Raw genomic sequence first — 17,409 nt, forward strand, 5'->3', positions numbered from 1 at the left:
CCCTGGCATTGTCTCTTCTCCGGATACTTTAAAAAAAAAAAAAAAATCAGGGTTTTGTACATCTTTAACACCTTCATAGTACTTCAGGCTATGTGATACAGGAATTCTATAAGTTTACTAAGAAATTGAGTTTCATTTCTTGAGTCAACTTTCTGATTTTATCTCGCTGTGATGAATGACCTTATTTTCTGTTTCATTTATTTGTTGGGTGTGGGGGGATGGGAGGAAGAAAAAGATTTTTCTAACTATAAATGGTTAGGCTCAGAATGATAAACATCCTTCCAGGAGAGAGGTGGAAAAAAGAAAAGAAAACAACAACAAAAAGGAAACTCTCTTCCAGGAAAAATAATGGAACTTGTTTATCTGAAGGCAAAGATAAGATTTTGCATGTGAATAAGATGATGCTCTCTTCCTTAAGGTAGTGGATACATTATTGCAAAGCATGAATTATCATGCTATGTTTATAAAATGTTAAGTAGAAGAAGCTTACCAAGTTTAAACATACTTTTTGAAAGGTGAAGCCAGCTGAATGTTGACTGAATAGATACTTTCCTGTTAAGCTTCAGCACTTTTCCCTAAATCTTAGAACAAGCTACTATATAAAAAAAAAACAACCCCAAACCCAACACCTCCCACAAAAAACAAACGAACACCACCCCCCTCCCCCAAAAGAGGCCTGGATATTAGTGAGCTAGATAGATCAAAATTGTTACAAAAAGGCCACTATTTCATGTTTAAAATTGGACTTTCTGGCTCATTCTAGGCAGTAGGTTGCTATTTACAGGTATTGCAAAAAGCTACTGTTCATATGTGATCTTTCTTCATACCCAGTTTTAATAAACTCTGACTCTGTTCTGGAAAAAGGAACTGAGAAAAGTACATTATTGCTTACTTGGTTTAATCTGACTGGGGCTTCATTGCACTTTATTGTGCTGGTTGACTGATGATAGGTTGTTGTGTAGGAAATGCCATGCAAACTCTATGAGATGTCTGGGAGTTTATTTTACCTGGAGGATTCCCACATGACGTGCTACCCTTACAATAGGGGATGATCCATGTAATGGAAATGCGGACAAAGTACACATTGCAAAGTTTAGCTTCTTTACCCTGAATTGAACTGCTTTAGGCAGCCTGAGAAGTAGACAGAAAAGTGTTACTGATTGTCACATATAAGGATGGAGATATGCATGGGACTACAGTAAAGAAGCATGAAATTTCAAGGGTTTGGATTAGGTCAAAAAGCAAAGAGAAGTCATCATTGTTGAGTTGGCAGGTTTTCTTAGGAGACTTCAGAAGATAGTGCATTCCAGAATTTTAAAAATACCACTACCAAATTAGCTTATAAAAGATTGATAACTATAAGTAATTCCACAGATTAAATATCTGTCCTTGTAAGGTAAGTAATGAAGAATTATTAAAACATTTATTTGTTCTAAAGCATCAACAAAAACTATAGAATGCAGCAAGCTTTCTTCTGTTACCACATCATTAGTTCACAAAGGAGTGATTACTTCCAATATCAAACTATCTGGTCAATAATAATCTTATTTTTGTTTTTAAATGAACCTGTAACATTTAACAATAATTTAACATGTTGCTAATCAATATCGTGCTACTTCTTTGCAAATTGCTTTCAGTCACTTTTCCCAAAATTGACCTTGGGGCATATTCCATGCTTATTTTCAGCCCTAAAACTTTTTCAAGTGGAAAGGTAAAATAAAATTTAAAGTAATACTGTTTACTTCTGGTTTGCCTCAACAAGCAGGATACAAAGGTGGTTTTCATGCTCCAAGGATTTTTTTCTGATGCTATTTTGTACATGAGTCACTCAAACACTCATGTCTTAGACTTTTGCCCTTATGTGTATGTACTGATATAGCACAAAGATGGCCTGCGTTTTTAAAACTAGCGTGGGAATAAAGTTAGAAAGCTGTTAAGGATATCTGAGCTACCTAATGGTTTTTCTAAGCAACTGTCGCTAAAGTATCATTTCAGTGATTACGTTAGTATATTTTGAGAATTTTACTCTATAAGGTAAGACTGTAAAAATTACCAAATTACAGAGTCTCATCATTGCAGGCCATCATTGGTTCACCCAGTCAGTACTGTACAGAGCTGTGTTTGCTTGAATAGGAATTTGTATTTTTGGCTAAATACCTTTTAGAAAGGAATCAGTTTTGATCTGAATACATCAAGAAAGATTGCAACATCTACATCGGCAGCTTGTTTCAGTGTCTGAACACTTCCGTCCTTTAAGCTTGTATCTACTTTGATTTGTGTGATTTCATCTTTCAGGTGAATCTTGGTTTTCAGTGTAATTTGAAGAATTCCTTCTTACGTGACATTTTCTCCATAACTAGGAACACACAGGCTTTACTCATGACCCTGCAATCCCAAAAGAAGGAGGAGGAGGTAGAACTCATTTTTGTATCAATATTTGTATGTAAAAAAAAAAAGATGTTTAAAGATACATTAGAGAAGTCAGAATATTCACTGCTCAGCACCTTTTTCTTAAAATAGCAATAGCAATAGCTTTTCAACTAGCTTTTCAGCAGTACAGCTGTTCTTAAAATTTTTAAGCTAGAAGTATAGCAGACTTGCATAATGACACTGAATATCAGAAGCGCATCCTGTACCAAACATTTCAGGAATCTCATTAAACTGCAATTGAAGACATAGCAGCTGCACACTGAAACAGATGTGCTTACTTGTCTGAATAGTCTTGATCTCATCTAGTGGAAAAGCTGGGAAAGCAACAACCTGTTGTGCTGCAGGATGTGAAAACATGAAATTTCTTGTTAGCCTTTTTCTTTTTTCGATTATACAGTTACAGGTGCTGTGGAGGACCCTGTCCGTAATGCACAGACCAAGACACTATGGAGGCACCTGTTAATGAATGGAAAAATTACTACCAATAACTTTACTTTTCTGAAGATAATCTGTTGTGGGATATCTCCAGTGTTTGTGCTGAGTTTGGTACTCTGAAACTCTCAGTTATGAAGTGCCTTTCACCCATGAGAACAATTGTAGTAAGGCAGGGCACAGTCCTTGTCCCTGTTAACTGCTGTGCTACATTCTGCTAATGCTCCAAGTTCTGCGCTACCAACACCCGCCCCGCTAATATAATAGTAATATTGTAATAGTATATACATGTAGGATTCTTTCTCATGAGCTTAATGTTGACAAAGACCATGTTATGGACATAATTTGGAGGCTACAGGCAAGACTACTTTGCAGACCTCATGCAGTCTGATGTAATGGTTTTCTTGTCCAGAATTTGTGATGGCTGGTATGAGTATGCAGGCCAGTTGCCCCCTGAAAGTATCTGACAATGTACTTGCAGCTAAGAGCTCTCAGCAATACCTCAAAGTGTTTGCCACCTGGAGGCAAGGAAATTTTGGGGTTTTTTTTTGCTGAGGAAAAATTATTTCGTGTGCTGACCTCTTCCCAATAACACATTGATCTTTCCCCTGCTGTGAAATTCCACTAGCAGATCTCACTAGTGAGGTGAAAGAGAAAGTTAGTTCATAGATATTCAGAAATGTGAGGAAATGAGCAAGCTTAAAAAGTAGTCAACAGTCCTAGGAGCAATATTTCTTTAAAGTATGATTCAACATAGTGTTAAAAACTGGCACAGAATTTACTTTTTCATATTATTATTAACAGAACTGAAGGCTTAAATAAGTAAGGCTGGCACCTTTCACTTGCATATCACTGGGCTGAATCCTATTAGGATTATAAGGTTATAATATTATTATATATTATTATTATATTATTATTATATTAACCTTATTATAAGGTTAGCAGTGAAAAGAATTCTGTCTTCTCAGTGGCTGTGTAGTGGCCTATATTGAAGGAGTTGTTCGTAGTTGGGGGATGGTGGTAATAAGTCATACAGTCATTATTAACATCCTTACTGGCACTGTGTATGGGATCCATGTATTGAGCAGGAAGGTCAAACAGTGAATGTACAAAAGGAATGAGTTACACTGACCTCTAAAATTTGTCCCTCCAAATCATTATTCTTCTAGATGAATTGCTCTGTTGTACTTGTTATAGACATAAATAATAGGATTCCAACCTTGCAAGCTTTGTCATGATAATGGAAATTAAATGCACTTACTGTAAAATACAGTGAATAGGTAGATTTATTCCTATACCTTCAATGTTGTCTCTTAAGGATTTTATTAAGGACACAATCTGTCATACTAAGTTTACAAATACTAAGTTAAGCAAAAATTCTTTACAAGTAATGTATTAATAATTTCTTTATAGGCTTTCTGAAATTATCTGCTTACTGGTTACCCATTTGTAATGTGTTCTTTCTCTAATAATTTGCAAGCTCCTACAGAACAAGTTTTATTATTTTTTAAGGGATTGCAATTGGGGCAGAATCTTTACTCATGTTAGCAGAAATGAAAAGCTGACCTAAATAGCCATAAAATGCTTCAGGTTCCTTCAGAATGCCTTGCCAGGGAAGTCAAGGCAGGTGAGCTCTGTGCTGCTGTCACCTGACCCTGCAAATGCCTGTAGTCATGTTATCAGAAGATGCTGTTTTCCTTCTTCAAGAGAGTCTGAAATTTTCTGCCTGAAGAAGTAAATTGAGCCATATTCTACTCAGATATTTCTCTAATGGCAAGGCAAATATAATCTCCTGTGAATTACTTACATTTGCTTCACTTTGTAGTATGCATATTTTGTATAATGACACTGTATTTTCTTACTTTGATCAGTGAATCCACTCACCATTTGTCATTATGGAGGGGGTGTATATCCATTACTACTTCTGTTAAATACTTGCAGATTGACATTACATTTTGTCTTGAAGTAAGTTTTCTTAGAGCAGAAAATATTTCTCTGGGAAGTTAGAGAATTAGCTTCAAGAGGGGAAAACAGCATGTCATGGCATCCTGTTGCAAATTCCTGATGCAGGGATTCCATCAAGATTACAGCTATGAAAAAACCTGGTTTTTTACTCTTTCAAGGTGCACTTTAAATTTATATAATCTCTGATTCTCTTTCTCTTGTGAGCTTGTGTATATACATACATACATACATATATATAAAATCTCAGCCTCAATTACTAATAGCCTTATGTACAGCTTTCAAACTCTGCTTACATTCTAAAATAAGCAGGAAGGTTCTTCTATGCTGTTTTGTGTGTATGCAAATTTAGGTTGGGTTGTTTGGTTTGGGTTTGGTTTTTTTTTTTTAGAGATAAGGAAGGGCTAGACAATTTCTGAAATGAGACTCTGAATAATCTGGTATAAATTGAAACACATCTAAAATGTAGCAGAATGTTTTCACTGATTTGCTGGCTTTTGACAGGTTATATAACCTCTTCCCTATTTTTTTCACTTTAAAAAAATAAATCAGGTTCAGATATAGCAAATTTTAATTAACTTGTACATAGTTCTTCAAGACCAAAAACCACAAAGCATTGCAGAAATATAAACATAACAGCTAGCAAAATAAACCTTTAGTAGTGGAATATGCCTCCACTGAAAACTTTCCATTCACTTATGCTATACAGTGGTGGATACCAAAAGTATTCTAACACCTAGCAAAGCTAGGTATTTCGGTGGGGATTTGTGCAAGTCCACCAGTGACCTTTTTGCTACAGATTCAGAAGGCCTAAATGTTATTTAGCTTTCTGTGCTTAATGTTTTCTTTTTGACTAGGAATCTCTGAGCACCTAAACAGTAGAAAATAGAAGGCAGAGGGAATTAGATGACATATGGGTCACCTGTATCTGTGCCTTTGGACCTCTCCCTCTATGGGAGAAGCACAGCATTTGATGCAGAGAGATTTCTTATTTCAGTATTTGAAGTGTGTTCCCTAAAAGAAATAGCAAAATTGTACAGGTGAAGAGAATTTAAATTGTTCATTAACTTTGGAGCAGCTGGTCCCAGATGCTCTTCAGGAAGTATCTTATTTTTAATACACTGAATTCTAGCCTAGGAGTTAAAAGCCCTCATAAATTAATGTTAGTTTACAGTATTAGACCCAGAAATTTTCCTGCTGGGACCAAAATCTGAGTATCACGCTTACAGGTTTGGGTGTTGCAGAATTTTCAGTGACTACTACTTCGAACTACATCCAGTCTTCAAAGCTGTAAAGACATAGTCCTTAAGGAATGAATTTATTGCTATATGTGAAAATACCTAGAAAATATATAGAATGAAATGTATAATCTGTTTTTAGTTAATCTTATTAAAGTATGGCAAGAAATCTTACTAAAACATGTTGAGAAAATGCTTAAGAACAGATAATGTACCTGTAGATCCCAACAACCTCTTAATCTAAAAAAGTTTGGATGCTTCATTTTGGCTGGCATATTTCAAATAGTATGAAATAACTCACTGAAGTCTTCAGAAAGATAACTTTTATATAGCACACAAACCAAAGACTTCCAGATACTCTTTTGTCTTAAGAAAGAGCAAAACTCAGTGGAAAAAAAAATTCCCAAAACTCATATATAGCTAATGTCTGGATAAAAAAGATACAATAAAGTATCACTGTGGTGATATTATTATGTCCTTTGAGACAGTTTATCTGCATTTCTGCTCTTTTCCTTCACCCTTCCATTCCTCCTGGATTTGTCTTCAGAGCAGGGTTGTTCCAGCTTCATTCTTAAAACTTGTTTTGAAGAGCAAAGTAGTCCTGATACAGGACTCCTCTTCTGTGCTGGTTGCACAGCAGGAGTTAAGGAGTGAGGTTAGGGCAGAAAATATACCTGAACTGAGCCATGACTTTTCTAGTGAAAGTGAGTGTTAAAATCCCCTGCACACCTCAGGTTAGGGAATTGGAAAAACACAGCAATCCTATGTGAAAGTACTTTTAGCATTTCTGATATGTTCAGTGTCCTCCCTTCTTCCTCAAGGAATCAGGTTAACTGAGTATTGCCCTCTGATACTTGACAGCTATCAGTGAGGACTTCACAAGGCTCCATTTTGGAGCATGAGAAACAGTACTGGACAGAATTAACTCTAATGCATTTCTTATTTAATTTTTTTAAGATTAAATTTACACCTTCATTGTAGGGCCTTTTCATGAGGTCTCTGAACTGGCATCATTACTGACATTAAGACAAATTGGGTCTCTAATCCTGTAAATAGCTTAATGACACTCATGCATAAAGTTGGATTTGTGCACTTGTTGGAAAGCCTGCAGCCCTGGCTGACTGCCGTGTTCATTCATTCTGGATGTAATTAACATGACTTGTCATCATTTCCTGATTATGGATGCTGTGGAGCCTCATATTTTATATCTCTTCTTCAAATTAGGCTTCTAATGCTGAAATTGTAGCACCAACCTATAAAGCAAATCAAAGAGGGAGATTTTTTAACCATTTGAATTCACAGGTTACAAAATATTCGCCAGAAGAGGCTCACCTGGAACTTCCATTCTTTGGCTGGCAAGACGGAGAGATATGTCACTGCCTAATGCCAATGGGAGGTTAAAGAACTGAACTTTGTTTCTTGTAGTAGAAGAATATCAGTATTGATGCAAAGAATGTTACTGTTAATTACTACAACGTATACATGTATGTCATTACAAACTTGCCAGGTTCTTTAATTTTTTGAAAGGTCTGCAGTTTATAAACACAATTTAGGTAATATCCTGCAACTTTTTTCCATAAATACAGCTCCCATGCATCCATACTGTACCTTGTGATGAAGTCTTATCGTTGCAGTCTTGCTTACTTATACTTCCATTCCATTTAAAAATCTTGTTAGTACTGTCAGTTGGATTATAAAAATTACAGTAGTAATTTGCAATAGAATTGAAATAGATTTACCAGAGAGCAGTATTTTCATTGGATTATTATTAATTCTTATTAATATAGGAAAAAAATTAATTCTAATGTTGCAGTGGTGCAGAAAATAGTACAATGGTTAACTATGGCAATCCAAAGCAATATGTTGATAAACAAATAGTAAGTTTTCTGGTTAAAGGATATACCTGCATAATCTTATGTAAAAATGAAGAAAGAATATTTGCTTCTTGGCTCTTTCAGCTTCAGAAATTTTGCATAAATTAAAACTGTAGCTAACAGGGGAATACATTTTGGGTAATAGTGAGTTCCAAATTGCTCAGAAGTTTGCTTAGAAGAATGTGATTTTTATTGTTAGTTTTAGATATTGTTAAGCTCAAAGCTGTTTACACAAACAAAAGCTGCTTTTTTTCCAGAAGAGCAACTTTAGTGGTATTCATTTGCTGGAATTAAACTTCATTTATTATTTCTGTGAAGCAGAACATAAACTTTTGACCTCTGAGGCATGGCCCTTGGGATTCATGGAACCTGTCATATAAGCTAAGCTGTTCTCTTCAAATGCAGTGGTTGTATTGTGCCTCAAGACAGAATGAGACCTAACCTGCAGGAAGACATGATGAGCTGCATAAATGTCGCATGCTTTGAGGAAAGGTGAATTAAAATTAAAGGCATTATTTTTCTCCTTGGAAAAACAGTAACCTCATATAGGTGATGAAGCAAAAGGGATAACTGAGGGACAGTAGAAGTTTCCTGAGGTTGGATGTACGTTCATGATCGTGCATGCTCATGCATGACTAATGTCTTCTCAAAAAGTATGGGATAAATTATTTCTAGTCTATGTTCTCCAAGAACCCAAAGTTCCTTCCTACCACAGTTTATTCACCATTTAGACCTTGCTCTCTTTTCATGTGAGAAATGTTGCTTCTGTTTCCTTCTAAATCACTGATCCTGCACCCACTGAAAGGTGTCTCCTTCTCCCACAGTTCATTGCCAGCATTAGTAGATCTGGGATGGACATACATCTTTGCAAGAGCAAGGTCATGCCTGTGGTATTTTAGCTTCATGATAGTATTCCCAACAACCCTATGAAAAGATACGGTAGAGAACTTAACTGCTGATTCAAACAAATGACCTGTTGTTGAGTGTTACTTAGTAGGAGTGTTTATAAGGCATATTAAATGTATCTTGTAGCAAGCTGAAAGGGAAAAGGCATGGGGGACATGAACAGAAAGTGCAGGAGACTACTTTGATTGCAGGCTGGAAAGGAGGTGAAGTGCGTAAATGAGAAAAGCTCCATGTGCAACCAGAGCAAAGTTCTTCAAGATTTAATCTGTGCTAAATGTTCTTTCTCTGTAGCTATCATTTTCCATGTATACTTACTTTTCTAGGCATATTCCATAGTCTGGAAACATCACAGAGAATGTAAAGTCTCCCACACAAGATGTTCTTGGGCTTAAACTAATATTAGTTCTAGTAATTGAAATGAACACTTGGAATCTACTTCAAATGCTTTTATTCTTTTTCCAAACCACTAGCCTATTTTCCTTCATGGGGAACATCTTCAAGCGAGCCAAAGGAATTTTGAGGTACTGATATGCGGCACTAGTTTTAGATCAAAGTGGAATATGTGACCGACTCCTGCAGCCAGTCCAAGATTTTGAAGATTTTAAATCTCTCAAAGTATACTTTACATTGCAGAACGAGGCTGGAGTTTGCAAATTACTTTTCATCTGCTATGTTAGTTGGCATAAAACTTACCAAGTGTTTAATTACCAAGGTAATAAGAAGATGCTAAAGAGAATTTGTTATGTCTTAATGATAAAATTGCTGCCTTGGATTTAACATCACTTAACCTGGATTTTTCAATTCTCTATTTACAGAATTAGGGTGCTGGGTTCCTGTATAAGTCAGGTGAGCAGGAGAGAATAAGTAGAAAAGATATTCTGACATCAAGAGAAAAAAGTAGTTGTTAGACAAGGGTAACTAGTAGGCAGAATGCTGTTTCTGCTATCCTGCAAGTTTTTCCCAGCAATTACTTCAAGTGACCTTTTGTCATGGAATTTTAACTAAACTAGTTATTCTTCAAATCTTAAAAAAATCATAGATACAATTAATTTTTATCTTATCACCCTAGTAACTCTTATTTTGATTAGCTAAACACCAAATACCTAGACAACAGGAGCGATGTCTCTGTTTTACCTAATTGAAAAGATGCAGTTCTTAAAATGCCTGGTTAATTCTATAGGCACTCAAATTTCTGCCTTTGTTTATATCCACAGCAGTCTGTATTTCAGCAAGGTGGAGCAGTTTGATAGATATGTTCCAGCTCAGCCCCTTTGGGATCCTTGCATGAGTCATCTCTGCTTTCCTTAGTCAATCTCTCTCTTGCTCAGACTAGGTCCAGCATATCAATAAATGAGCTTCTCAGAAAACAGCTTTGTGCTAACTGCTTTCCTTGAAATGAATAATTGGAAGAAGAGGATGTAGTGGGGATACTTTTCCAGAGACTGCTGTTTACTCCTTCAGGAAGTGGAAAAGTTGGGTTTTATGGCAGCCTCACCAGCTAGAATCACAAGAAGGCAGAAGGCTTGAGGTTGGAAGGGACCTCTGAAGGTCATCTTGTCCAACTCCTGCTCAGGCAGGGTCACCTAGAACCATTTGACCAGGATCATGCCCAGATGGGGCAGCTGTGATGGACACCACACACCCAGGGGAGCTGGACGCTCACGTCTGACTGCTCGACATGTCTGGATCCTGGCTGGCAGTCCAGCTACTACGTGTAACTGTCCCAGCACAGGCTCAGACCTCTACATAGTGTCAGATATCCCCCTCAAAAAGGGCTATTATTTTCACTCTTGCTTCTAATTTAGATGGTCAGCATAAGCTGCCAATGTTCTCATTGGTCACATCACCCCAGGCCAACATCTTTGACTCCGTCTGTTTCCAAAGCCAGTTAGCTGTTGTTACCTGGGTTACTATCACCCTGTGTTACACAGATGTAAAATTGTTATGAGTTTGAGCTGCCTTATTTCCTTTCTGTGCATATCTAAACCATCAGGCAGGGCAGAAGTAGTCCAGAGATTTTGGGTTCTCTGTTCTTGGTTTGTTTTCCCAGCAAATAGAATAATCACCTAATGAGTTAGAGCTGGGCAGACATAATCTAGGTCTCACTTATCTGAGTGGTGCTTTCAGGCAGGCTTTGCTCCGTGATAAACAACTGAAAAACTCGGGTAGAAATTCACTGGAAAACTGTCCTTTTTTCAGCTGGGTGTTACTGTGGATGACATTCCCAATGTAAAAATATTTAAAGTTCAGATTTTGTAGATTAAGCGGCAAGAACCAAATAAATAATAAAGCATTCCTAAGGAAAGAAAACTGAGTAATTTTCAACAACAATGTGCTTAATGTCAGTATGGTTTTAACAATAAATTCTGGGGGTTTTTATGGCTATAGGGGTTGGCAAATTTTTCACATTTCATGTAACCTCAGAGTCCAGTCCAGCATACTCATTTGTATTTACAATTTCATGTTTATCCATGCTTTTGTTAATATATTATTTTCTGAATATTAGCTGAGTTGGCTGATCTTTCTCAGCCCAGCAAGAAGACTAATTCATTGTGTAATACAAAGTGAGTTCATATTTGAGTAATAAGGAAATATCTGTATTTTACTGTTAATTAACATTGAATTTTATCAAAAAACCCGACTGTTTCAAGTGCTGAGGTGTGGAACAAACTGAATCAGGGAAGGTGACTGTGCCAAGAATTCAAGTGATTCCATTCAGTCAGCTTTTGCAGCTTAAAACATGTTTTCTAAGTTTTCATGGTTGTAACCTCTTCATTGTAGACAAACTTTGTCATCTCAGTACAGTTGCAGGTTTTTTTAAAAAATTATTTGATTTCAGTAGAATTAAACCACATTTATTATTTTACTTTTAGCCAGAACATGTATAATATGAACATGATAGGAGTAAGTATGTTTTCTGAAGTCCTTTCAAATAAACATGGGAAATAATGAATTATTTCTTTCTCATAGAGTAAGCTTTGATCATTTTGCTGTTGGTTGTTTTGGGCTCACAGATCATGGAATCACAGAACCACAGAATGGTTTGGGTCGGAAGGGACCTTTAAAGATCATCTAGTCCAACCCTCCTGCCATGAGCAGGGACATCTTTCACTAGACCAGGTTGCTCAAAACCCCATCCAACCTGACCTTGAACACTTACAATGATGGGGCATCCACTTCTCTGGGCAACCTGCTCCAGTGTCTCACCACCCTCATCGCAAAAATATTTCTTCCTTATGTCCAATCTAAATGTACCCTCTTTCAGTTTAAAACCGTTGCGCCTTGTCCTGTTGCTACAGGCCCTGGTAAAAAGTCTCTCTCCATCTTTTTTATAAGCCCCTTTTATATATTGAAAGGCTGCAGTAAGGTCTCCCCGGAGCCTTCTCTTCTCCAAGCTGAACAACCTCAACTCTCTCAGCCATTCTTCATAGGAGAGGTTCTCCATCCCTCTGATCATTTTTGTGGCCCTCCTCTGGACCGGCTCCAACAGGCCCATGTCTTCCCTGTGCTGAGGACCCCAGAGCTGGAGGCAGCACTCCAGGTGGGGTCTCACCAGAGCAGAGTAGAGGGGAGAATCACCTCCCTTGACCTGCTGGTCACACTTCTTTTGAAGCAGCCCAGGATACTGTTGGTTTTCTGGGCTGCAAGCGCACATTGCCAGCTCATACCCAATTTTTCATCTACCAGTATCCCCAAGTCCTTCACAAAGCTGCTGTCAATAAATTCACCACCCAGTCTGCATTGACATTGGGGATTGCTTTGACCCAGGTGCAGGACCTTGTCCCTTCCCTCAAGTGTATCAGATCTTAGTAGTGTCTTCCTTAAGGTAAACAAGTGATTCTACTTTTTGTCTCTGTCTTAAATTTCCTTGCAAAAAATTCTTAAAGAACTCTGGGAATTTCTCACAATTCTACATATGGATGTCTATAAAAGCAGCTGACCTTTAATTCACTCTGTTTTATTTCTCTCGGGACATAATTCTTAATACATGGCTTTAAAACAGACAGCAAAATACAAATCCTGTTTAATGAAATACTTGAGCACAGCAGCCAATTGAGAAAGAACTATGAGTATCTTAAAAATCTTTCAAATCAAATCTAGTGATGTAAATAAGCCCCTAGCCTAAGCATTTCAATTAGCAACCAAGACTACATTTTCCTAAATGCCAATACATCACCTTACATCACCTTAATTCAGAATTATTATTTTTTTATATCAAGATCAACTTTGAACATTACACAGCATTCTTTATAGTCCTGCCAAATCGTCGTTTGTGTTAGGAGTTACTTCCAAAGAGAAACCTCTTAAACTATTCTTCATTACCAAATGTCAGTATTCACACTACATTATTTTGTTCTTCTCCAGATTTTAGCACTTTGGCAAAAGAAGGAAGTGTGACATAAGAAATACATATTTGTCAGGTTGCTATAGACGATGTTGGGGTTCAGGGTTTTTTTTCTATTTTACCTATAGCAAGCTGAGCATTTTGTAACGCTTTTGCAAATATTTTTACAAATGTAGCTAAGGATTAATAAACTGACATTTAACAAAATTTTGTACCTTGAAGTCAAATTGGAATTTGATGGATGAGGGCTTTTAATCTGAAGTAAAAGTAAATAGAAATGTTAATGAAACAGTTTTTTCTCTGTATGGTGGTGAGGGAGAACATGTCAGGCTTGCAAAATGAAGTCCAGTTCCCCATCCAGAAGCGCAGCTCAAGTCAAAAAGGATGCAATTCACAACTGGATGGAAAACACTCCCTCCCTGCCTTGCTGCAAAATGCAGCTGTGCTTGTTTCAGCTGTGGAGCCGCAGCCGTCCCCAGAGCTGGGAAGTGGGTAACTGAGCTATATGACTCAAAGTCTCCCCCTTCATTCAGTCCTGTAGCGCTGAGCACACAGAGGCACTTTCCACCCTACTTCATCATCTTCTGTATTAGCAGGTTTCTTATGCAATAAGCTGTTCCCAAGCACTCTGTGGGGTTTTTTTTTTTCCCCCTTTTTTTCTATCCTTCAGGCGTTCACAGAATAGCCACAAATGCTTAGTTCCCTTTCTTTGTCGTTTGGTTCTGGCAGGTGAGAAGCCAGGGACGGAGCAAGATGAAGTTAAGCTTCAGAATGCCAGCAAGCAGATTGTGCAGACTGCTATCCTCCGAGCAGTGCAGCAAGTTTCGCAGGAGAGCCAGCAAAAGGAGAAACGAACAAACAGCAGTACAAGCCTCCAACTAGAAAGAGGAAAATTAACCAAGAAGCATGAAAAGAAGTAAAGGAGCGGATTGTTTTTTTCAATCCTCCAGTCTGCAGTGTTTTCAGCCTTCTCTTTAGTATCAGCTGTATTGCTAGTGCAATGTTACTGTTGTAAAGCAAACCAAAGTATAATCACACCTAGACATAGGGTAAAGCTGCAATAGTCCTCAGCTGAGAAATATTAAGTGCATTAGATGACTAACTCCATATTTATGCAGTGCCTCTTAACAGAAACAATAACCATAGCTATAAAAGTAGTTTCAAGCACAAGCTCTTATGGTATGGACTTATTCTCAAAAGCTTGCTGCCAGTGCACTTTCATGTAAGTTCTGCGTGCAATGTTTATGTCAGTTCAGCTGGATGGACTCTTCTTTAAGTTATGGGGTTTGCTGAAGCTGTCTTCACTGAAGAAATAGTTTACTGTTGAGTGTAGCAGAATGCTTTCAGGCTGCCTTGAAGCACATGTTTGTACTTTGCTTTGATTAAACATGGACTATGTGAAGTGGCAGTATAAAGTGGATTTGGTAAGTTCTGTGAACCAATTTCTTTTTTCATCTTGGGGAAAAAAAAAAAAAGCAATCCATTAAGACTGCAGTGACTGTGATCTATGACTCTGATCATAGACCTATGATCTATGTCTTTTTTTAAAGAAGTTAAAAGAAGTACTGAAGTTTTAGTCTACTTATTTGAAATACTTCTATACTTCTGCATAAAAATCACTTGTGCCTCAACTATTCTTTTTAATTTTCTTAATATTGAAAGAAGAGAAACTGATGTGCTGATACAGAGTTTGCCAGCTTTTCCTTCAGTTTTGCAACTTTGCTGGGCCTTGATTTACAGAAAGCGAAGACTTGAGTGGCTTTAAAAAAAGCTTTTGAATTTATTAATATCCTGAAGGATGGAAATATACTGTGTCTGAATTCTGTCATCGTAGATATTTCTCACCTGCTGGGTGTAAAGTGATTTTATATATTTACAATTGTTACATAGATTCACCTCAAATAGCACTGCTTTAAGCTGGTAATACAGAACTTATCTTTTAACTGCTCTATAAATCTGAAAAAATCCATGATGTTTCTGAAAATACAAATTAAATAAATGTAGCTTTCACTTTTATGCTCCCTTACTGTAATGATGATTGCACTATTATACATCTGAAATGAATAACAGTATATTTAATTCTAGAAATGGCTTGTAGCTCTGCTTCAACTGAATTCTTGTAGTAATATACCTAGAAATATAGAGAAGCAGATGCACAGGATCTGCAAAGAAGGAGACAAACTTTTGTCATTGCTTTTCTACGCAGTTAGATGATTCTTAAAGAGACTTTATTTTAAGTAATTGGCTATTACTTACTGTGTCCTACTGCTTGTGTTAAACAATTTCAGGATTCTTTCTCATGGCCAGAGGCTTAGTCATGAATAGCCATGTACTGTAATATTAAGCCTTTGAAATCTGCTTGGTTCAATTTTTTTTTTTTTTTTAATTTAACAGCACTGACTCATACCAGATAATGATTTAGCTCAATCTTCTTTTACTTAAAAATGCAAGGAAGAATTTGACATGATTAAAGTTGTTCTAAATCCTCTAATAATGAAAATTGACTTGGATTTCAAGTACACAGTTGGTTCACTTCTATAGACACTGGGTGAATTTTTCTAGCCAAGCAAACTTTGAAAGGTGGAAGTAGTTGGGTTTTGAGGCACGTGTGTGTTTGTCATAATAGTAATTTTTTTACCATTAGCTTTTTCATCAGTTGATCTTTGGTTGGGAGGTAGTTCTTTTCTAAGCACTCTTTGTAACTGTGCTTTCTGAGAGCCTTAGAAAACTGATCATGAGTAAAGGTTCAATTCTGAGGCTGGTGGTCAGGCAACTCTAGTGGGTGAGAGAGAGCAAGCCTGTTGGAGAGACTCTGTGGTGCAAAATGGTGTTTGCCATGGACTCACCTACAGTGCTGTAGGAAGGAGAGCTATAGAAGAGCAAAATCCCCATTTCTTTGGGATTATTCTAGGTTTTTTTAATGCTTTTTGACCCCAGAAATTAGCAATATGTCTCTTTTTTTTTTTATGTTCATGGTGATTATTTTAATAATCTTCATGTAGTTTGGAAACTTGTTTGCATGTCCAATTTTTTTTTAAGTCATCATGTTAGAAAAAGAAGAATTTCAAAAGCCAGTGAATCCAGGTTTTTGCCACTGCTTCATATGAGCCTATTCCACTCCTCCTCCCACTATGTTCTTCTACAATATCCCTTTACTGTCCTAGCCCTTTTAGACACACTATTACTCAACCATTAAATCATGCCCATCATTTTCAGTGCTGTCAGAAGTCTAGTATCTTGGAAAGGTAAAAATGGTAGGAAGCCTAACAGAGCCTTGAGGAAGTTTTCTATGGTCTCCTATTGAGGAAAAACAAATACTGTAGCTTAAATAGTGTAGTTTTCCCTGAGAGGCAAATAATGCATCTCCTATCTATAGTATATATACTTAAATTAAAGCATGCATTTAGTATCTCCTATTGACAAAGTGTGTTCTGCACACCACTTGCATCCAGGATGTGTAGTTGAGATCTGTACTGCATGTGAGAGAACTGCACAAAAGAAAACTTTACCCTTGGCTTGTTATATGCTTACTAGATGGTGAAAGCAGGTATTTTTGGTATCTTCACTGACAGATTATATTTTCTGGAGAAAATACGGACTGTAGAAATTATTACAGGTGTGATGCAGGTCTGGTTACAAATAAAAAAAAAAACTCTTAAAGAAACTCTTAATACCTTACATGTCTCTGGTTTCTCTCGTCAAAGAAGGGAAGCAATTCTCAGATTCACTAGACAATCTTATGAAATAAGCAATGTGCTCATGAGGCTTGTAGTAATGAATGCATTATTCAGCACAATAATTCATATCTTAAAAGTACAAGACAATCAAAATGGTATCTATATGTATTTAAAACAAACTCATCACCTTTTAGCACTTATCAGTGGTAAGTAGAAGGATGCACAACCATGTGAAAGTACATTTATCACAACCCCTTTCATGAAGAAGAATCAAGTGTCTGTGACTATCCTGCACTGTGCTTGCTATGTTTTCATTCAGGTTGATTATCACAATTTTGCTACCATAGTTGTGCTATTCTTTGTAAGGTAATCAAGCAGCAACACCTAAATGGAAATTCACGTAGCCACAGCAGGATGTTGTAAGAGATTACTAAATACCACTATTCGTAAAGTTTTTGGTTCTGTGCGGTTACATTGGAAATCCCTGCTTTAAAATAAAAAAAACACCTGTGACTTGGAAACAGCCATCTTAATTTTATCATTTC

At 36.9% G+C, this 17,409-nt stretch overlaps 1 protein-coding gene across 4 annotated transcripts in view; it reads left to right on the forward strand.

Annotated features, from left to right (window-relative positions):
• Window positions 1-16,860, forward strand: part of AKAIN1 (A-kinase anchor inhibitor 1) — a 33,284-nt gene extending 16,424 nt beyond the window's left edge. For 3 of the 4 annotated variants that reach the window (XM_052786951.1, XM_052786956.1, XM_052786955.1), the window contains one exon: window positions 13,917-16,860. In XM_052786951.1, coding sequence (XP_052642911.1) covers window positions 13,917-14,107 — 191 coding nt within the window. In that variant the 3' untranslated portion in view covers window positions 14,108-16,860. Of the gene's footprint in view, window positions 1-3,826; window positions 8,429-13,916 lie in introns of those variants that run through there. The other variant, XM_052786954.1, reaches the window with a different exon arrangement.
• Window positions 16,861-17,409: the final 549 nt, after the last annotated feature.

The sequence above is a fragment of the Harpia harpyja genome, chromosome 5 (assembly GCF_026419915.1).
Source record: "Harpia harpyja isolate bHarHar1 chromosome 5, bHarHar1 primary haplotype, whole genome shotgun sequence".
Classification (NCBI taxonomy): domain Eukaryota; kingdom Metazoa; phylum Chordata; class Aves; order Accipitriformes; family Accipitridae; genus Harpia; species Harpia harpyja.